This window comes from Anabrus simplex, chromosome 2 (genome assembly GCF_040414725.1).
Source record: "Anabrus simplex isolate iqAnaSimp1 chromosome 2, ASM4041472v1, whole genome shotgun sequence".
NCBI lineage: Eukaryota > Metazoa > Arthropoda > Insecta > Orthoptera > Tettigoniidae > Anabrus > Anabrus simplex.
Window position 1 is genome coordinate 1050942297 of NC_090266.1, and position 23903 is coordinate 1050966199.

The following is a 23903-nucleotide window of genomic DNA, read 5'->3' on the forward strand; positions in this document are numbered from 1 at the left end:
TGCTGTATCCCTATGTTACATTTCTCCCTGTGCATTGACACAAAAATTCACTACCAAATAATTGGCAATTAAAGTAATAAATGTTATGTCCTAAATATTGGACATCTTCAGCTACTTGTTGTTTAAAGATCTTCTATAATTGAAAGAGGGGAAATTTGATGCCCTCTGTGTTAGATATCGTGCAAAATGACCCTTTAAGTTAATGTTACTAAATTGAATCTACAATAGTGTTCTTTGATGGATTACAATATCCAGGTAATCATTAAAAAATGTTGACATTAGGTACTTCAGTCTGGGGGGGAAACAATATTGTCTTCTGTGGTAAATATTACAGTGAAGTCTTCATAAAGAACTTCTCAAATACACTGATATGAGACAGTCCCTTGATGAATTTGATTCTTGTCTGGAAAAAGACCAGGGACATTGATGTTTTAGTCAAATCCCTGCCTTTGTATATTCACATTACCTCAGTCTATTCAATTTTGCATTCTCAATGAAATTTATATAATGAATTGTGTGAACAACGATCCAATTCATGAAGGAATGGTGTCATGTAGTGTTTTTGTAGAGTTCTTTATTAAGACTTCTCTATAATATTTAGCACACAAGACTTTGGTTATTGTTTCCCCCACATTTGCCGTATAATCCCGAATATCACCCGCCACCAAATAAGACCCGCACCCTAAATTTGAGACGGCAAAATACGGAAAAGAATTTTAAAAAATCAAAGAACTTGCATACCTATTTAATTTTCTTCAAATATACCACAAATATAAATTCATATAGCTTACAATTAATAAAATCATCACAAAAATCATAAATAAAATCGGTCCAATACTCAGATCATTCACAATTCAGTCGTCATCTGAAGTTTCACCATAGGAACTTTCGTCGCTAGCATCTTTCCACAAATAGTCGTCCTCACTACCGTCCACTGAATTTGAAATTCCACATTTCTTAAAGCTTTTGGACACTAGATAGGTCGCGGTCTTGATCCAGCTGCATATTAGTCCCACTTCAGGCCTCTTCACTCGTCCGGTTGGTGGTAATGCGTGATCACCATCAGACATCCAATCGTTGTACAACTGTTTCATTGCAGTTTTGAAAGGCTGGTTCATGCACACATAAAAACGGCTGTAGAATAGAAGTGAGTCCTCCGGAAATTATCGTAAGATCGGTTTTTCCTTTCCTCATATCTTTTACGGCGTTAGTTGTATGTCCTCGGTAACTGTCCAACACAAACATGTTTAGTTTTTGTAACAAAGTTCCCGGGCGACGTTGCCAAACGCACTTCACCCAATCCTCAACTAACGCACTGTCCATCCAGCTGGACTCCTGTGTTCTAACACCAGACGGCAAGTTTCCTTTCAGAAGTGTTTTCCTTTTCAGAACCACATATGGAGGGAGTTTGGTTCCATCCGCTAATACGCACAACATTACCGTGCATCGTTGCTTTTCATTACCACCTGTTCTGATGGTTACACTTTTAGAACCCTTCGTATCCACTGTATTTTCCAACGGCATTTCAAAATAGACAGGTGTCTTGTCAGCATTCCCAATTTGCAACAGCAAATAAGAATTTTGCTTCCTCAAATGAATAACGTGACGCTGAAAGTCTGTTAATTTTTCTTCATGTGCCCCAGGGAGACGTTGTGAAATAGACGTCTCTGAATGCACAATCCCTTTCTCCGGTAAAAGTTTCGGATCTATCCACGGCTTGCAGTAAAAGCCTGAATTTAGAGTTCTTTTGAGATCTCTAGTGCTTTCAATTGACAAATTTCACTAGAAACACCATATCCTAACTCACGTTTTTCTATCACAAATTTGTGGAGTTGTTCAATTTCTGGAAACACTGCACTCTGCCCGCAGAATGCTCTGCGATCGCCTTTATTTTTTAAAGTTTTTCCTTCTTCCACCAATCACGAATACACGATTCATCAATATCGTACCTTCTGCCAATGGCACGATTTCCGTATATTTAGGCTTTGCTTACAACTTTGTTTCTCACGCACAGTAAATGACCGCAGACGCCGTTTTGTCGTTCCTGCAACAAACTGATTCATATTTTGTTGCTGCCAAACGAATGACATAGGTGAACAAAAAGAACCTTGGACGAACATACTTTCTACAAACTACCAACCTAACGGTTCATCCAATGATGAAGAGATCCAATTGTTGCTTTGTGCAGTTTGTAAATTGTTAGATAATTTAAATGTATTCATGTAACAAATTTTTTTTAAATTGAATTTTCACATTTTTGTCATGTTTGTACATATCACCTAGAGTAAGGCCCCTTTTTATTTGTAAAAATAGGAAGATTCTTAAATAAGGTCATATTTGTATATATTGGTTCCAAATGTTTAACATAGAGAAGACCTGGGTCTTGACCTTAAGATTGACAATAGACTGAAGATGCCCAGAAACAGAGTGAAACATGTACCTATGTAGTGTATACAAATCACTTAGAATTTAATCACCACAAACGGTGAATTGTATTGAATAGATGGCTACAATAAATGTTATTCTCATAGAATCTTAATTATTATCTTTAATATGGAACAAACATGAGATTAGTTACTTGTAATAACTCTGGGAAATAATCTTTGCAGTCAATATAGACCCTTACTTCAGAGCTATAGCACAACTCAGAATGATAATAACAGGACACCAAAAGAGGGCTAACACAGATTCGAGAAGTGGGAATTTGCAGAATATGCAAATATGTTACCAGAAGTGCCAACAGATATGCCTTTTGAGAAATGTCTACAACTGTAGACTTACAGTTTGAACAGATATCATCTTAAATTAGAAGTTTATAATAAAATTGTTGCAGGTTTCCTGAAAGGGTGGAAGCTTAGACCATTCAAAAAGACTCAGATTTCATGGTACGAAGGACTGATATTATTTAGAATAGTGTGTAGAGTGTGCAGTTTTAGGTAAGTTAGGTGCAAGTAGTTCACTGGTTCCTTAATGTACATTAAGAGAGGAGTGCATTGAATTCTAATGAAGAGAACTTTGATGGGTAAGGGGATGAAGTGAAGACTTGAAAAGCTGTTGGAATTTTTATAATTTAAGCAAAATGCTATTTTTAAATTAGCCTCACTGCAAATGGTGAATCCTCATATGCTACGTTTTGGCACCTATAACTTAGAGAAATAGGACTACGTATTTTCCTTACTCGCTGCATATCAAATTGCCGAAGTCCTGGTGGAAACTTCAAACTTTGTCATGTAAGAATAAGTTTCCTGTGACTTATTACCTTGTATGCCTGCAAATTTCTCCTATAATGAAAAGAAAAATCTTAACTCCCCTTTCTTCTGTAGAGTGGCTTCTGGGTTATTGTAGCATGTTGAATTTTCAATGTTAACAGACTTTTCCGCAGCAAGAGTGGCTGGCATCTTCGAGACAAGTGGTCTCATCACTCTGAAGGTCAGTAAACATTGAAGGTTCAAAGTGGTAAAACAACTTGGAAGCTGGCACTAGTGATTACTTGGCTTTCCTTCAGAATTTACATCTGCCATTTTAATTGTATGTCTATGCAGTGTGAAGGTTGTAACGAGAAAGCTTGATTCTGGAATTGATTTTCTGAGTATGTAATAATTTAGTTAATACAGAATGTTATCATTAAATTTGTAGGTGGTGCATTTGAGGGTGTGGAAGACAAAGTCAGTCCTTTTGGTTATAAACGTGGTGAAGGAATTGATGCTGGCCATGGTGAACCTGAGTGGATTGTCAATAAGGAGCGTTGTAAATATGACGTGATGTTTGAAGCCCTTGGACCTGTGGATGGCAAAGTTACTGGTGCAGGTAAGTCTTGTTGTGTTTTACTTTTAAACTGCCTTATTTTCCAAAGATTGCACATATATTTTCTTGATTCCTTGAATATCCTAGGTGAAAGTAACTTCAGAAAAGGGACTTCAATGACCTCTAAAATCTTACAATCTTACAAACTTGTAAAGAGCACTATTCTGAAGCTTAATGTGTTACAGCAATTTTGTAAGAACTCTTCCTAGAAGCTTTGCTAATTGCAGCTGGAGAGAGGAATGCTTTGTCAGGATGCAAACTGAAAGTACATACTGTAATTAAAATGGGCAATAAAAATGATCACCAAGTTATTACCCAACAGTATCTACCACCCATTCATTGTTCACTGATAAGTATGAGGACTGTTTATTAGTGGCAACACTGTTGTACATACTCCAGGAAATGGAGTGTTTCTCAGTGTACACATTGGGATGATACCCAACCTACCTCATAGTACATGGACTTGGTCGTCCAGCGTTCTGTGCATGCACAGTGCTTCAGAGAATAGCATTGTCTGCAAGAGACCGATCGAGCAGTTAGTATCCAAGATAGGGACTTTTTTCCTACGCCATATAATGATGGATAAGATGGGGCCCAGTTGTACAAACCCAAACCGAAATCAATCATATGTTCCCACGAAAGTAAAGTGCGATGGAACCCCAGCAGTGGGAAGGTGTTGGTGATTTTGATGTACAACTGTGATAGAATTATCTAGTCGTAACGCATACCATATATCCCAAGGACAGACGGTGAATGTACTATATTACTGATCATTTTTGGAGTGGCAATGACTTGTGAAGGAACTGCTTCATACCATCCGCTTCTGAATTGTTCCGAAGATAGTGTTCGAACCCTACTGTTGGTAGCCCTGAAGATGCCTCTGTGATTTCCCATTTTCACACTGGGCAAATGCTGAGGCTGTACTTTCATAAAGGCTACGGTTGCTTCCTTCACACTCCTAGCCCTTTCCTATCGCATCATTGCCATAGTACTTCATATCGGTGCAATGCAGAGCAAATGTATAAAAAGGAAAAAAAAATCCTGAGCTAATCATGATTGAGGACACTGGTTAGTGTGACATAATTCTGTAGCAATGGTGACATAAGTCCCTTTTTGTGTGGGAGAAATGATTTTGTCTGAAGATAAATGGTATTAGGGTTCAGTAGCAGTGTTTGGTGTAAGTGTGTAAAACATTTAAAGATGCTAATCCAGAGTTGAAAATAGGACTATCAAAGTTCTATGAATTGCAATTGAAGAACTGTATCCTAACATGTACAAGTGGTATCCAGAGTGTGTGCATTTGCAGTATATAACAGAATGTTAAGCTGTGTTGGAAGCTTATAGATTAAATAAGTTAAAGACTTCCTCAAATCATTTGTAATCCACCTCATCCAAGGTGTTAACTACTCATGATGTGAGAGCTGTCGTGATAAATCTACTTTAGTGAAACATATAGCTGAAATATTTGATACAAATTGAATTGATGAGAACTTACAAAATATAGACATCTACGGACAGAATACTTCACAAGAATTTTTTGAAATCGTTGAGGAATCGTCTCGTGTCGCCATGGGCGCCCGCAGGATCTTTTCGGGGGGGGGGCATTAACAATTTTCTTGGTTATAAAAACCAATATAATGTCGGCAACAATAAATTATTTACAGAAATTTCTGGTTATAACAGATGCTAGATGACTGTCAGTAAGTTCAGTTTATGAAATAATCTGGTGTGATATTAAACAATTGAACATCAACCTTTTTAGAATTCCAGGGAGGGGCAGTTGCCCCACCCCCACCCTTGCGAGTGCCGATGCGTGTCAATTTCGTGCATAGCAGCCCAGCAGTCTCATTTTTTAACAGAATTGAAAAATTAACTTATTGACAGTGAACATATCTTGTGCTTTTGCAGAAAACTATGCACCAGTTCTGGATGAGGTGCATTGGAACAATGCACAAGCCACGGTCCACCCTTTTATAACTTATTACAGAAATTATGAAACCTGCACGATAGATGCCATTTCCCTTGTTATAGCATGAGAATGTCCTTGGTATGATACTGTCAGTATGTATCTGTTCCATGGCCATTTAATAACGTTCATCTTATTTCAGGATAACTCCTAATAATACTTATTACTTTTCTCATAAGTCTGCAGCACAGTATAAAAACAATTTTCTTTTTTTTTAACCTTGTTTCCATCAAATGTTTCATTGTATCAGCAGAATGGCATTTGACACCTCACACTGCAAAGGACCCCGTGATGGTCTAGCAGGTACTGTTGAGAGACTTGCTGCCAGTGCCAGTTTGCAGTGAACATACAACTCTCAGCTTATAAAGCCTGAACAATTATTTGAGTGGTATTCAGAAAAAATTCCAATATGTAACTTCTGTTGTATAACTAAAATTGAATATGTTGAGAAATACGTTTGTAAGCATTTTGGAAAAAATGTGAAAACCGTATAATCCTAAGTACCACCTGCACCATATATTTTAAGGGACAAAATGTTTTAAAAAATGTTTCAAATTTATTTACAATATTTGCTACAGAACAGGAATGTCATTTCACTACATATATTTCACGAATTGAAAATGGTTTGACAGTTTTTAAGTGTCCTTTAATTTATACCCGATAAATTATCGTAATCGTCTTCGCTACCATCCATAGCATTAGAAATACTCCACTTCCAGAAACTTTCCTGGACGAGGTCACCAGAGATACAATCCCATGCCATCTTTACCCATGAACAAAGCAGTTGAACTTCCAGACGCTTAATACGACCAGTTGGTATGGGTGCATGATTATCATCCGCTACCCACACGGTATACAGCTGTTACAAAGCTGCTTTGAACGATGGTTTACACAGGCGTCCAACGGTTGTAACATAGACATCAGTCCGCCCGGAGTGATTGCTAGATCGGTTTTTGAGTCCTTGGTTTACTTCTTCACAGCTTCTGTTGTGACCGCGGTATCCAATTCCTGCCTTTCTGTTATGTATTTGTACAGAATCCTTTCATTTTCAGGAAACTGTGCACTCTGGCTGTGGAAAGCTGTACGATCACCACTACTGTTTAAAATAAAATCTATCTTCTTTCTCCAATCTCGAATACAAGATTCATCTATAGAGCCCGGATTTCCATGCACTATCAAATCTCAAAATATGCGTGCATTCATGCACTATCATATGGCAAAACATGCACAATAAACTAGAAGTTATCTTTGATCATGCATTGAGCCATGGCTAATGCTGACCTGAATACAATTATTATTATTATTATTATTATTATTATTATTATTATTATTATTAACAAATGCATTGCAATTGGGAAATAATCACGAAAAAGTTAAAACAGAAGTACAAAAAAAAAAGAGTACAACAAGCGATTCCATGGAAAGAAAATATTACAAGAAATACTACTGGTTTAACATTCTAAATCCAGAATCATATGCAAATTCACAAATTTTCAGTGCTTAACACTATGGCTTACAATATGTACCTTAAGTATTTCAAAATTTTACACTATGACTTACAGTAAGTAGATAGTGGTCCAGGTACTATTATCTTAGCATGGTAAATACAGCACATTCATATACAAATTCACACACAGCTTAAATAATTCAAATACCTTAATACTACAATTTACATGGGATAAGTGCTGCATTAAAATAACACCATCACATAGAAATTTACACACAATTTACAGAATGGTGGGGTCTGTTCTTGAAGAATCTTACATTTTTGGAAAAGGCTCTAAGACACCTGTAGGTAATGCATTCCAATTATCAATTCCCCGATTTACAAATGAATATTTACCATAGCTCTACCTTTTACTTTATGCGGATGATCTGTCCTACTTATGTAACACAGTTTTTGTAGTCAACTGTTCAACTCTCCCCAAACTGGCTTATTCGTGTGGGCATTATCAAAAAAAGGCACATAACAGTGTTAAGTTTCCTTCTAGTCCCCAATGTCTCCCGTCCAAGTTTTTCTATCATACTTGTCACACTACTTCTAGGATTGAAATTGTTTGGCCTGAATCTTGCTGCCTTTGCTGTACCATCACAAGTTCCTCCATCAGATGATACAGATGTTGATTCCCATAGGGAATCTGAAATATTTGTTCCAGATGAGTAAATTTATAATACCAATATAAATGGTCTGTTATTGGACATTATAAATTTTCCAGCTAACTCATTCCTGGTTGCCAGCGTTTAGCCCCCGTGTGCTAGGGTGGACTCGTCAGTTGGTACCTAGCACACCTACCAAGACGCATGGCTAGTGCACACCGTGGAGGCCACTGCGTAAGCTAATTGTAGCCACCGGCAGTGAGAGACTGTCTCCATGCGTCTTGGTAGGTGTGCTAGGTACCAACTGATGAGCCCATGCTAGCACACGGGGGCAAAACGCTGGCAACCACGAATGAGTTCGCTGGAAAATTTATAATGTCCAACAATGGACCATTTATATTGGTATTATAAATTTACTCATTCGGAACAAATATTTTTGATTCCCTATGGGAATCAACATCTGTATCATACTCGGCGTTGCCGTCGTTGATTGATCGTTTCCGAGCCAAAGTTCCACCCGATTTTAACATTGTGAGGTCCTGAGGATATAAACGACCCAATCAGCAAATTGGTTTGGTGTAATTTGTTTCACACATGAAAAAGGCACATGTAAATTGTATTTCACCGTGCGATTAGCCAAGGCTTGCGCGTCGCATTTACCTAAGTAACCTTTACCCAGAAATTCGGAATTGCCTGATATTAGCACAGGTGTATGAAGCAAATCCTGTTTTGTTGAATACTTTTTGGAAATCTGAATGTGAGCACCAGCAAGAACAGATTTCATATCCTCACAAGTAGATTCCACCAAAAATGGTTCTTCGATTACAATGACAGATTTATTAAGAAAATTTTCAAATGCAAACTCTGACAGTGAACCTACATTAGAGGCATACCCAGTCACGAAGTGTGCGGTAATGCTCTGCACTACAAAACTCTTTGCTGTGTTACTTGGTTCATAGAGAAAGAGCGAGTTAATCTTGAGTTGTTCCTCATCAAGAATTTTCTTAAGGTTGCAGACAAAATCAATAGGAACAATATTATTTCTATAAAAGAATTCAGATGTTGTTTCTCTACTAAAGCTGGTGCCATCAGCTGCACAGTTTAACAGATGTTGAAATCTATTTTTCCTTTCAGAACAGTTTTTCTTTAATATAACAGGAAATTTTACTTTGAATTTCCCTAGCAAACCCCTGGGAATTATGTCCAGTTAGGAGTGTCCATTTGTCCGGTGTGTATAAATCGTATAATAAACTGTGCGAGATAGCCTTGTACTTCCTAATTAGTGACTCAAGAATATTGTTTGAACCTTTTTGATGGCGAAGTACTCCCAGCTCGCTGTGACGGTCCAGGGTGATAGTTGTCCAGGGGTGTTTCAGGTGATGTAATTCTCCTCTTCCGGGTCAGCTCCAGGAACCGCCGAGAGTCTTTCTTTTGAAGATCGATCGATTATGGCACCACTCTGACGAACTCAGCCCATTCCCCAAATTTATGGTAAATAGACTCAAACTTTGTAGAGTACGGAAGGTGCAAAAATATGGTATCGTCTCCCTGCAGGTCGAACTTGCAGTTTGGTTGATGAAAAATACCTCGCAGAAGAATGGAGAGGTCAATCGACAGCTTTGCTAAGTCGGCACTTTGAACGAGCCAGATCGAAGGTGTTGTTAATGCAGACATAATGAAGCTGAGGAGAGTCTGATGTCCTTATATACCTATGCAGGGTATTTATACTCCTTAAATTATGTAAGAAAGCTTTCCAGAAGCGTCCTTTTAACTCTGCCCATTTTCCCCTACCTTATAGTAAAACTGAAATCTATCTGTGAGCAAGGCTAACATTAGCGCAGCCCGTCGGCAGCTGGGCTGACGTCAGCAGTGCCCCCAGTAGCGAGCCCGGCCCCCGTCGCAAATGGTGCCGATTTAAAAAAAAATATATATATATATATATATATATATACACTAGCAATTGCCCGCGGCTTCACTCGCGTGGATTTCATAGTTTGATTAATGTAATCATTCCTCGGCATTGTACTAAGACATTATCTGAAAATTCGTAAAGTATAAAAACTCGCCCAAAAAGTTAATTTCATTTACCCCAGGAAGTCACTGTAAACTATCTTTTTGGTATTACCTTTTGGGGCTAAGACGACCATGCGACAGAACTGTACATGTGACAAACAGTATTCTCTCAAGTCAAAAAAATGAATACATGTTTCTTTATTTTTAAAGGAGATTTAAAATAAGATTGTTCACGTCTGTAACATCTTCAGTGTTTAAGATAATTATCCTTATACAAATAATTCAACTATTTTTCACTTCTTTTCAGCCCCCCACCATGTGCCTTCGCCGAAAACAAAATGGTACATGTTCCTGTATTTTTTAAAGGACATTCCAAATACCAATTTTCTTGTCTCTAACATGTTAAGTTTTTGACATATAATGTAGATATACCAGTACTCATTTTAAAAATTCACCTGCTCTTCCAATCCTTTCCAGCCCCTTAACTGGATTTTGCGAAAACAAAAAATACGTGTTTCATTACTTTTAAGGAGATTCCAAATACCCGTTTTCATGTCTGTACATCTATTATAACACCTGTTTTTGAGATAAATGTACTCATAAAAATAATTCTACTTCTTCACTTCTTTCCACTCCTCTCCCGCCTTAAGCGGACGTTACAAAAACAAGAAATACGTGTTTCTTTATATTGAAAGGAAATTCGAAATACCAACTTTCCCGTCTGCAAAAGCTTCAGTTTATAAGATAAATTATCCTCATAAACATATTTCAACTCCTTATTTATTTTCAACCCAACACCCCTTACGTCGATTTTCCAATAAAACAAATGCGTGTTTCTTTATTTTTAAAGAAGATTCCAAATACTAATTTTCACGTCTGTAACATCTTTAGTTTTTGAGATATAAGTATCCTCATACAAAGAATTAAACTAATTTTTTAATTAATTCACCCCCTTTAAGTGGATTTTCCAATGACAAATGACATATATATCTGTATATATAAAGTAACTTGTCCTGACTGACTGACTGACTGACTGACTGATTCATCATCGCCGAACCAAAACTACTGGACATAAAGAAATGACATTTTAGGGAAGCATTCATATTAACATGTAAGTGCTCGCTAAGAGAGGATTTTTGGATATTCCATCGCTAAGGGGGTGAAAAGGGGGGTGAAATTTTAAAATGAGTGTATCTATATCTCAAAAGTTTAAAAGTTTACAGATCTAAAAATTGGTATTTAGAATCTTCCTTAAAAATAAGGAAACGCATATTTTTTTGTTTTCGGAAAATCAATAGGAGGGGTTAGAAAAGGGTGAAAAAGGGGTTGAATATCTTTAATGAGGATACTTATATCTCAGAAACTGAAGACCTTACAGACCTGAAAATTGGTATCTGGGATCTCCTTTAAAAATAAAGAAACACGTATTTTGTTTTTGGAAAATCCAATTAATGGGGTTAAACAGGAGTGACAAATTGGGGTGAATTTTTAGAAAGACTATATCTACAGTATATCTCATAAACGTAAAATATTACAGGCGTAAAAATTGGTATTTGGAATCTCCTGTAAAAGTAAAGGACCATAGGTGATTTATTTTTGCAAAATTCACTTAAGGGGAACTAAAAATGGGGGTGAAATTTTAAAATGAGAATTTCTACAGTATATCTCAAAAACTTAACATGTTACAGAAGTGAAAAATGGTATTTTTATCTCCATTAAAAATAAAGAAATGTTATTTTTTTTTTCGGTAAAACCACTTGGGTGGGTGGGGGTAAAAGTGACTGAAATTGGGGTTGACTTCTTTTAATTAGGATGCTGATTTCTCAAAAACTGAAGATGTTACAGATTTGGTATTTGGAATCTGCTTCAAAAGAAAAGAAACGTATTCTTGGAAAATCGAATGAAGGTTGGAGGGGGGGGGGGGGGCAGGAGGTGAAATAATTGAAACATTCATTGAATTAATTGTATGAGGATACTTACATCTAATAAAAACTAAATTTGCTACAGGCGTGAACATTGGCATTTGGATCTCCTTTAAAAACAAAGAAGAAAGGGTTTCGAGGTAGGGGGGCGGGGGCGGAAATTATCTTTGGGGGGGGACGGGAGTGAAAAGGAGTTGAATTCCTTTTTATGAGGTCACATATCTCAAAAAATTGAAGATGCTAGAGTCGTGATAATTGGTATTTAGTAGATCCTTTACTATTAAAGAAACAAGAATTTTTTGCCGAAAAATTCACTTTGGGGGTGGGGGATTGTGAAAAGAAGTGAAAAAAGGGAATTATTTTTATGGGGTACTTACATCTCAGAACTGAAGGTAACAGACGTGAACATTGATATTTGGAATCTCCTTTAAACATAAAGAAACACTCCTTAATTTTTGGGAGGGGGGAGGTAAATCAACTTAACGGCGGTGGGGTGAAAAAGGAGTTGAGACCAATTGATTTTACTGTTCATAATGTACTTAATATGAGCCTCTGTGGCTTAGGCAGCAGCACGCCGGCCTCTCGCCGCTGGGTTCCGTGGTTCAAATCCCGGTCTCTCCATGTGAGATTTGTGCTGGACAAAGCGGAGACGGAACAGGTTTTTCTCCGGGTACACCGGTTTTCCCTGTCATCATTCATTCCAGCAACACACTCCAATATCATTTCATTTCATTTGTCATTCATTAATCATTGCCCCAGAGGAGTGCGACAGGCTTTGGCAGCCGACACAATTCCTATCCTCGCCGCTAGATAGGGGCTTCATTCATTCCATTTCTGACGCGGTCGAATGATTGGAAACAGGCTGTGGATTCTCAATGTACTTATTCTGATCATAAACTGAACATTTTTAATCTTCTCTGGGTTCGTTTTCAAGAGCCATCTTTTGCTTTGGAGAACGTTCCTAGATTACAGTAGATTCTCCTGACATATAAATAAAAATTTAAACACATTTGAAATAATATATAGGAATGATATTGACGGAGCAATTGTTCACCTCTATAATAAGGTCAATAACGCACGGAAGTGTATCATTCGTATCGCCAGAAATCCCGCGCATTGCATACACGCGACAATGGTGCTGGTCACACAGTCAGCAATGGAAATGGCAGCAAATGTACTGTAATTTACCGCCAAGTAGCGGTCTTGCATCTTGCTGTGGGGTCCTGAACATTATTATTAATAATAATAATAATAATAATAATAATAACAATAATATTGTTGTGGACCGTCGTCTAAATGCACGGACCACGCTGGAAACTGGTCCTGGCTGGGTAATGACTATGAATACATTCCGGCCGTGGGTTTAGTACCGCCAAGGCACCCAAGATGACACCACGCCGGATCTCCTCAAGGATTTGATCCATATTAAAAATGCTTATAGGAAAAGAGGGCAAAGATTTAGGGACCCAACTGACCGGGTGGAATACTTGGACCTATGTTTAAAGGAGATTCCAAATACCAATGTTCACGTGTGTTAGCTTCAGTTTTGAGATATAAGTATTCCCATAAAAAATTCACTTTTTTTCACTTCTTTCACACTCCACCCCCCCCAATTGAATTTTCCAGCAAAAAATATTTGTTTCTTTAATAGTAAAGGATCTTCTAAATACCGATTATCTTCAGTTTTTGAGATGTGTCCTCATGAAACGAATTCAACTCCTTTTTACACCCGCCCCCAAAGATGCTTCCTGCCCCCCACCACCACCAAAACGTGTAGTTTTATTTTTAGAGAAGACCTAAATACCAATTTTCACGTCTGTAACAACTTTAGTTTTTATTAGGTGTAAGTATCCTCATACAATGAATTCAATTAATTTTTCAATTTTTCACCCCCCCCCCCCCTTCCCTTCCCTTCATTGCATTTTCCTAGAATACCCGTTTCTTTACTTGAACAGGAGATTCCAAATACCAGTTTTTACGTCTGTAACATTTTACATTTCTGATATATATATATATATATATATATATATATATATATATATATACTGTAGATAGTCTTTCTAAAAATTCATCCCAATTTGTCGCTCCAGTTTAACCCCCATTCATTAGATTTTCAAAAAACAAAAAAATAAATGTTCCTGTATTTTTAAAGGATATTCCATGTACTAACTGTCTGGTCTGTAATATCTTCAGTTTCTGAGATATAAGTATCCTCATTAGACATTCAACCCCTTATTCACACTTTTCACCCCTCCTATTGGGATTTACAGAAAACAAAAAAATAAGTGTTTTATTTTAAAGGAGATTCTAAATATCAATTTTTACATCTGCAAATTTTTGAAGTATTGAGATGCACTAATTTTTAAAATACACCCCCAGGTTCACCTCCCCCCCCCCCCATTTGGATTTTTAAAAGCAAAAAATACATGTTTCTTTACTTATAAAGGAGATCCCAAATACAGATTTTCAAGTCTGTAACATCTTCAGTTTCTGAGAGATAAAGATCCTTATTAAAGGCATTCAGCCATTTTTCACCCCTCCTATTGGGATTTTCCAAAACCAAAAACATACGTGTTTCTTGATTTTTAAAGGAGGTTCCGAATTTAAATTATAACTATAACATCTTCAGTTTTTGAGATATAAGTCTCCTCATAAGAGGTGTTTACCACTCTCCCCCCCCCCCCCCTTTTCACTCCCCCGCCCCTTCATGTGATTTTCCGAAAACAAAAACATTCGTGTTTATTTTTTAAGGAGATACCAAATGCCAATGTTTATTACTCTAAACCTTTAAGTTTTTGAGATATAGATATTCTCATTTTAAAAATTAACCTCCCTTTTCACCCCCTTGGCGAAGGAATATCCAAAAATTCTCCCTTAGCGAGCACCTACATGTTAATATGAATGTATCCCCAAAATTTCATTTCTCCTACGTAGTTCCGGCTCGGCAATGATGAGTCAGTCAGGACAAGTTATTTTATATATATACTAGCAAGATACCTGTGCTTCGCTACGGTATTATACTGAAATTTATAATTGAATGCTTATTGTTTTATATAAAATCCGCCGAAATTTACGATCTGACTAGTTTTCTGAGAGAATACGCCAAAATTCGTATTCTAATAGATTACGGCAAGTTTCCTCCCATTTTTCAATCTTTCTTTCCAGCAATCGATTTCGTACTTCCCGGGCTATGTCCAGGTATTCTACCCGGTCAGCTGGGTCCCCAAATCTTTGCCATTTTTTCCTATAAGCATTTTTAACATAGATGAAATACTTCAGGAGATCTGGCGTGGTGTCTTCTTGGGTGCCTTGGCGGTACTCAACCCGCGGTCGGACTGCTTTCTTAGTCATTGCCCGTCCCGGACCCGTTTCCAGCGCGGTCCGCACATTTGACGACGGTCCAGAACATTATTATTATTATTATTATTATTATTATTATTATAGATGTTCTGGACCCCACAAGAAGATATAAAACCACTACTTGGCAGTAAATTACATCTGCTGCCATTGTCATTGTTGACAATGTGACCGGCACCATTGTTGCGCGTAGTCAAATGTGCGGGATTTCCGGCAGTACGAATGACATACTTCCGTGCATTATTGACCTTATTATAGAGGTGAACAATTTGACGGTCAATCTCATTCCTATCGTTCATTTCAAATGTGTTTAAATTTTTATTTATATGCGAGGAGAGTCTACAGTAATCTAAGAACGTTCTCCGAAGGAAAAGATGGCTGTTGAAAACGAACCCAGGAAAGATTAAAAATGATCAGTTATGATCAGAATAAGTACATCGAAAATCTACAGCCTGTTTCCAGTCGTTCGACAGGGTCAGGAATGGAATGAATAAAGTCCCATCTAGCGGCGACAATAGGAATTGTGCCGGCTGCCGAAGCACTCCTCTGGGGCAATGATCAATGAATGACAAATGAAATGAAATATTGGACAGTGTTGTTGGAATGAATGATGACCGGGAAAACCGGAGTATCCGGAGAAAAACCTGTTCCGCCTCAGTTTTGTCCAACACGAAAGTCACATGGAGTGACCGGGATTTGAACCACGGACCCAGCTGTAAGAGGCTGGCGCGCTGCCGTCTGAGCAACGGAGGCTCCCCATAAGTACATTATGAAGAGTAAAATCAATTGGTCTCGCCTCCTTTTACACCCCACCGCCGTTAAGTTTATTTAACCCCCCCCCCCGAAAAAATTAAATGAAGGCGTGTTTCTTTATGTTTAAAGGAGATTCCAAACGCCATTGTTCACGTATATTACCTTCATTTTGAGATATAAGTATCCCCATTAAAATAATTCACTTTTGTTCGCTTCCTTTCACCCCCCCCCCCCCAAGTGTAATTTCCGGCAAAAAATACTTGTTTCTTTAATAGTAAAGGATCTTCTAAATACCAATTATCACGACTAACTTCTTCAGTTTTTGATTTATGTGTCCTCATGAAAGGAGTTCAATTACTTTTCACTCCTGCCCCCCAAGATGGTTTCCCCCCCAAAGCGTGTTTTTCTTTGTTTTTAAAGGAGAGCCAAATACCAATTTTCACGTCTGTAACAACTTTAGATTTATTAGATATATGTATTCTCATGCAGATCTTCCACAAGTAGTGCGAAACCATTTTAGTGATGCCCACGTTCTTCTTGGCAAACTGAAACCAGCTGACTGGGTGGATGCCGGTACCAAGCATCACATTGGGATGCATGATTTAAATAATGCTGCTGCAACAGATAATCCTCCCCAATTGATTCGCAAATGTATTTCTATATTGAGAGAATGTAGTTAGAATTTTGTGTTTTAGAACGCTACTAATATATCACAATCACCATCTCATTCTTATAATGGTCTCTAACGATCCTGGCCATTATTATACGGTGTATTTCTTCCATATGTATTGCATGGAATTTGTTATAATCGTTATTAATTCAAGTATTGACAGAGAATTTTGAACTTCTGGTGTTCTACCGCTCGTTCATAATCGTGTGTCGCCGTGCTTGGCCACTCTGTTGCTGTGGAGTGCCGTGCGGGTTTGTGACGTCATACGGAATCGAGATGAGTGCTCGCAAGCGATTCTGCGCTGATCCAAGAGCCGCTCACGCACAACACAACGTTATAGTGAACCAAAACATTTAAACTCCAATGTAATTATGCTGACAACAATGAATTTTTATAATTTAAATAAGCAGTTTCACAGTATTTTAATTCGAAACAACCAGTGACTAAACTATGTGTTCAAATAATGCAACTAGCACACATCTAGGTTATGTTAGCCAGGTGGTCTGTAAAAACAGCCGGGCGGTGCGCCCATTAAAAAGGTCCTGGGGAGAACACTGTGTGTGTGTGTGTATATATATATATTGATGTGCTCTGAACTGAACTACCTTTTGTTGTACGCTTTCCTTACTTTCCTTTTAAGGATCCTTTAATATCTTATTGTAGTATTCTGGGTCTGGGTTCTGTTTTAGTAATTTAAGGAGCACATACTGCTCAATAGCCCTATTAACAAAATTTCCCCACATTTTGCTTTGTGATGCCCAGCTGGGAAATATTTGAATATATTTGAATTTAAAGGGGTCAGCTTTACTATACTGGTATACTTCATTTTCTCCTCATCTAGTTCAGTGTTTAAGGGATATCTAATATTTACTTCTGCAGCAGAGTGGTCGCTAATTCAAGGTACTGCCATACAGCTAATGTGTAAGTCATCGGGTCTTACAAGATAAACATCTAAAATGTTGTTTCCTCTAGTGGGAAAGTAGTAGTTCTTTACCACGACCTGACTGTAGCCTCTTTCCATAGCCTTGCCAGAGCAATTTGTCCAGAAGATTTAGGTAACCTGCAGTTATAAAACTTTTTTTTGTATATTGTTGCCTGTACACGTATCATGCAGCCTATCGAGTACTGAGAAGTTGTTACCAGGCGCCCTATACATTCCTATTATTTTAATGAAGTTGGCATTCCATTGATCAGTGATTTGTACACATAGAATTTCGTGATCCTCATCAACCCATTTTAAACAACTACCCATGTTCTTTCGCACACGCATGAATACGTAGTCGCCTCTAGACTCTGTCCCTTCTATATATAATGAAATCACCCTGCATTACTTCGCTACTATTTACATTCCCATTCGGTCATGGCTCTGTACAGATGACATCCACATGATATGATTCATTAAAATTACCAAATTTCTTCCTCCATGATTCGTTGGTTTTCCCAGATAAGACCATCAATCTGCCCTATCACATCAGGAGTAATGGCTCACTGGGCCTGTCCTGGGCATGCATCGTTCTGCAGTGATCTGCGCCCTTCTCAGAATCTCCTGTGCCATTTGTGCACGCTAGTCTTGGACATGTAGTGTTTGCCATACATAGCAGACATGCGACGAGTTTTGCATACTCCAGTCCCCTTAGCCACCAGAAAATGAACCACACCTCTCTGCTTGTCTTTGCTTGCCTTCATTTCTACAGCTGCACGAACACACTAGACTAATCTGCACGCCAAGAAAGACATAACCCAACAACTGCATGCACCTGTGAGTTGTCACTGTGTAGTTCTTACCACAGCGATGGCAATATTGATACATACATATTGCTGCCTTTCATGCAGAATGTTACGGCTGGTGTTCATTTCACTGCCCCTTATATTTACCAGAAATTCCAGTAGGTGTTGAATCATAGCTGAGAAGTGATATTATGGGTGCAGAAAACTTCACAGAACTGGAGTGTTTATTGTAGATAGAATACAATCAAAATTAGGGAGTGTGTTCATGCTGGTGAAAGAAGAATTTTTAGGCTATGAAAAAGTTAAAGATTAGAAACATGAAATTCTGGGTGTAAGGCTAATCTGAAACAGCTGATAGATCTGTTGGGATCCAACTAATCTTCAGGCCAAGGACTCAACATGCACGTTGCATTATGTGCAGGGCCAGTCTATAAGCATTGTTATACGGTCAATGCTGCCACACATGTTGTACCATATATGAATGTCAGACAACAAATGGAGCAAGAATCCTTAAAAGTAAACCACTAATACAGACCAGTAATCACAAGCCCTTCAAATCTGTGGTGGTTGTTGCTAACATGGTCCTCTTTTGTCAAGATATGTATAATGGGACAACTTCAGTTCTGACAGAAAGTAAATTAAGCTGTACTGTTCTCTGCATGCTGGAAGTGGCTTGCACATGATAAATCACAAGGGAGTTTGTGTGTGGGTTATTTATTGGTTTTATTAGGAACAGGTCTTATGACGATGGGCTAGGTCATGGCTAAGACTGGGGGGGGGGGGGGGGAGATCATGGCCTTAATTCTTTAGAGTCCTATGAATCATGAGGGGAGTGCTCATTAACCTAATAGGCAGCCATTTAATTTTTCTATATCTTCAAAATTAATGTAAATGAAGAGCAGTGGGGTAAAATGATCTAAGTGCCAGAGGAATGTTTATAGGGAAAATAGTCAGCAAGGGAACTATTTAAACAATTTTTTATTTCTACCATGTTTACAGTCCTGAAAACCAAAGGCAGAAAGTAGAGAAAAGATATCAAATACAAAATGTTAAACATTATTTTTCTAGAAATGATCAAAGTCCATATGGTCTGTCATCTAAGGATCTAAGTCCAAGATATTGATGTCAAGAATGTGATCCAAATGTTGGCTGTTTACTTAATATTGGACGCTACAATGTCCAGAAAGAACTCGCTCAAAAATTCAAGCATAGCACATAAATCACCTTTTTCAGCAGCAGACAAGGGTACAATCTCCTGTAAAACTGAGTGTTGCTGTCTTCAAATGGTTGATGGTGATTCCTCGTTTAAGTATGTTCTGCCTTGCCCAAGTTGCTAGTCGCTGACAGCTGTCTTGTAAAAAGCCGTATCAGGATACTCTTTAGTGACTCGTAGAAATGAAGCCTTTCTAACTCCCAAGTTTGGAAGTATCGATATACTGTGATGAGGTACTATCAAAGTTAGAAAATGTACCCTTTCCCAAATCAACGACCTTGTATGGTCGTGAAGGTTTCTGTTCTGATAGTTTTCTTTACATCCTCTACATTTGCTAGAATTTTATTTTGGTGAGTGTCCAAACTTCTGGAGAGTTTAGGTTGTATGGAATACCTTATGAGGAAATGAGTGTCCTTGGTTCCTAGTAGGACTGGTGGATTTGTGCGAATTGCAGAAACTATAGTACTCTCCGTGTAAGGACGTACCCTAAGGGTGCAACCTTACCCTTTCTCCCCTGTAATATTAAGGTATCGATTTATAGTTACTTTTCTTGCTGTTGGGTCTTTTTCAGTGTCGGTAACCATACAGTTTAGGGACCCTACTTGCCGATATGACGTCTTACATTTACCGTTAATCTGGCACGTTGGCAACGTTCAATCACTGTTCTAGCGTGAATTGCGTGTTGCCACCGCATTGCCGTTAAAGTCACTAGTGATACATTTGCGAGAATATTTAAAGCATATTTTCTTTTTCTGTGTGATTGTAAATCTATTTGGCTAATACCAGGTAAGTAAAATTGTGGCATGTTCGGATAATGCATTTAATAACATAGTTTGTGTGAAATTATGAAAGTGTTCAAATACGCCAGTCTCATGTCTAGATCTACCGGTACATGAAATACGAGTAACTCTTGCGGGACGACATTTTGGCAGTAGAACTTATAACATTATTATTTTCAAATCCGCGGTGAACTTGAAAGCTGACCTAATTTCCGTTTACGGAGCTTGGCACATTAGTATACCTATATGTTTCCTGATAAGCTTGAAGATATAACCAGCCTGCAGGCTGAAAATATGCTCAATAATCTCTCTCCTTACTGGTTACCGGTACCATATTGAAGAGAGAAGGAAATGTTTGCGCAAAAGAATGGTAAGTCATTGGATGTCTGGAACTTTCGAAAATCGCACTGCAAAGACTTATTAAATAAATTACATCGTTTAACACGCCCCTCTTTTCAAGAATATGGTTAAAGTTCGCCTACTGTATATCAAAATAAAGACAGATATATGTGACATTAATTTGAGTGTGCAAGTGTGTTTATTTCCTTAATTGAGCTCATTGAGCGTGGAAATAGACTTAATTATGAATATCTTGATTTATTTTATCTTAACTTTTATCATTTACTAGGGTAGGGAAACATTCATTATTGGTGTTTACATTGAGGTTAGTTTGTTATGATTCTGTCTGGTGATTTTAATATGTAACCAGGCAGGTTGGCAGCAGTGATCAGCCATTACAAAAAAAGAGAAAAGAAGAGAATCGGGTGGCGATATTTACTTTCTGGGGTATTACCTTACGTGGCGATTACTATAATAATATACTTGCTTAGTAAAGATACATTTGTTATAACTTGTGGGGTATCTGGACTCTTTAGACACTCTCCCCCTCCCCACCTTTGGATACGCCCTTGTCTTCATCTATTATTCCCTTCCAAACATAACTGTAGCATTTCATATACTCCGAATACAAGTGAAATGAATGCACGAATAAATTGTCTGAGTCAAGATGCAATATTCTGGTCTAGAATAAATACGATAATTTTATTGTAATAATGCTGATGTGGTAAGCTACAAAGAAGTAACATTTTATACAAAGAATGCGGCGAAGAAACACGCACACACTATACATATATAGAATGGAAGGAGTATGGGTATAGATATTTTGTTACTTGGTAAAGAAAAATGTCGCAACGTATGCTAGGTAGGGTTTACCTCATCTTACTTCTTTCTCTCGCAAGGCTGGGATACAGAATATAGTAGTATAAAATTACAGTTTTGTGACGCTAATATACGTATGTGCAATTTTTGTTTTGTCCTTTATTAATTACTTAGGCATGATCAATGGCAAACAGTGTCGATATTGCAGCTTCCGGGTGCTCATTTATCAGGTATATAATTTCAAATTTATGATTATCCGCCCTGCCCCCGCCTGATGACTTTCTCACTTGGGGATTGTGTCTATCCATCTTTTTGTCTTGAAATTACGTGTTACACAACAGAAGGGGAGTGCAGGTAGTGAGGGGGCACTGAACCCGTTTACTATCTCAGTCAAACTATTGCCTTCTCCCAAAACTGTATTCCTTTGCTCCTGAAAATAACTTTTGCATGTTACAAAAAATAGGATTGTATATTGGTTTGTAACTTCGTTCTTGACTGCTACATTAAATATATATACTCATACCCTTACACCCTGTATATCAGTACATTAATACCAAGCAGTTTGCCTCTAAGAAAGAGGTAGTCTTAGAGCATATAATGTTTCACAACCTCACCAATATCCATATTGATACCTCTATGTACTGCCATGAGTGCAAGAACCGTCGGCCTTTCCTCACCGGTTTTTCTCATGTATTTAGCCTCTTCAGGGTGGAGAAGCATCAGCCAGAATTGTAAGAAGAGTAGCAATGTTTGGAAAAGAGAGCTTGTCGATTTCTTTTAGAACTTCAATCGCAGTCTTTGATTTTCTGATGAAATTCTGCATTTCAGCTTCCACAAATGCCACTCTGCCTCCAGAGTGTCTGTTTGCACTTTCAAGATCGCTTTCGTAAGATTCAATCGCCTTAACAATGTCGCCAAAATCTTTCTTAACGGCATATGTTGGCAATAGATATTCCAAACCGATTAAAGTTTTAACACGTAGAGCGACTGCTTGGTAGACAGATTCCCTGTGGGTGTGTAACCCTCAAGATTAGTCTCGTTCTATGGTTTGTAACCCTGGAGCCAGTGCTAGTATATGGTAGCCTGTGGTGTGTATATGGGGGATAGTACTTTTATTTGTGTAAAGTTCATCCTAAATACTAGTTCTTATCCGACACCGGAGCGTCGGAAGTTAATCCCGCAGGGGAAATTTTTACGTGCCAGAAGCCAATGACACGGAGCTGTTGCAGTTACAACTCCCTTTTAAGCACCACCGACCCTAGCCTGCATTTGAACCTGCGAACTCGAACTCAAAACGACAGCGACTCAACCAACTGAGCCACATGAAAAGGATTTGTTTGCAATTGTTATAAATAGGTACAGTTATTACTTTTACAAAGGTTTTATGACGAGCATTTATTAAGACTTACATTTTCCAACTGTCCTAAATGCACGAGACCAGATGGAAGAATTAGCTAGAAGCTAAGGAGCCTTGTAGGGATGTGACTTAAAGCAGACGTCATCACGTAGTTGCTCTAGGGAGCGGGTGTTACTTGCTCTACTCTGCACGGCTGTCACGTGACGAGAGCAACACTCAGGCGGGATGCATACCGTGGCCGTACTGTACTTCCCGCTCGGAAATGTTACCTACTTGCTATCTGCTTTACGTCGCACCGACACAGATAGGTCTTATGGCGACGATGTGACAGGAAAGGCCTAGGAGTGGGAAGGAAGCGGCCGTGGCCTTAATTAAGGTAAAACCCCAGCATTTGCCTGGTATGAAAATGGGAAACCACGGAAAACCATCTTCAAGGCTGCTGACAGTGGGGTTAGAACCCACTACCTCCGGGATGCAAGCTCACAGCTGTGCAACCCTAACCGCACGGCCAACTCGCCTGGTTGGGAATGTTACCATGTGAACAACTGCTATAATAATAATAATAATAATAATAATAATAATAATAATAATAATTTGGAGCATGTATAATGCGATGATGTTGCTTGTTTTAAGGGGCCTAACATCGAAGGTCATCGGCCCCCATGTATCATGTGATACGAACAGGACACAGATTAGAGTATAGCGGAACAAGAAAATTATTCATTGACAAAGGATACAGCAGTGTGCAGTATGCCCTGAATAAATACATTTTCATGATTAACTGAAGCTTTGGGACACATACATTTGATATAGATGTTGATTCCCATAGGGAATCTGAAATATTTGTCCTGAATGAGCAAATTTATAATACCAATATAAATGGTCCGTTATTGGACATCATAAATTTTCCAGCTAGCTCATTCTTGGTTGCCAGCGTTTCGCCCTCGTGTGCTAGGGTGGGCTCATCAGTTGGTACCTAGCACACCTACCAATACGCTGGCTAGTGCATACCGTGGAGGCCACTGCGTAGGCTAACTGGAGCCACCGGCAGTGCCAATGCACTAAGAGACTTTGTCTCATCACTAA

At 38.3% G+C, this 23903-nt stretch overlaps 1 protein-coding gene across 1 annotated transcript in view; it reads left to right on the forward strand.

Moving 5' to 3' along the window:
* Past1 (putative achaete scute target 1) overlaps positions 1-23903 on the forward strand; it is a 122170-nt gene that overhangs the window by 72812 nt on the left and 25455 nt on the right. Inside the window, exon 5 of the mRNA XM_067141976.2 lies at positions 3637-3807. Coding sequence (XP_066998077.1) covers positions 3637-3807 — 171 coding nt within the window. The remainder of the gene's footprint in view (positions 1-3636; positions 3808-23903) is intronic.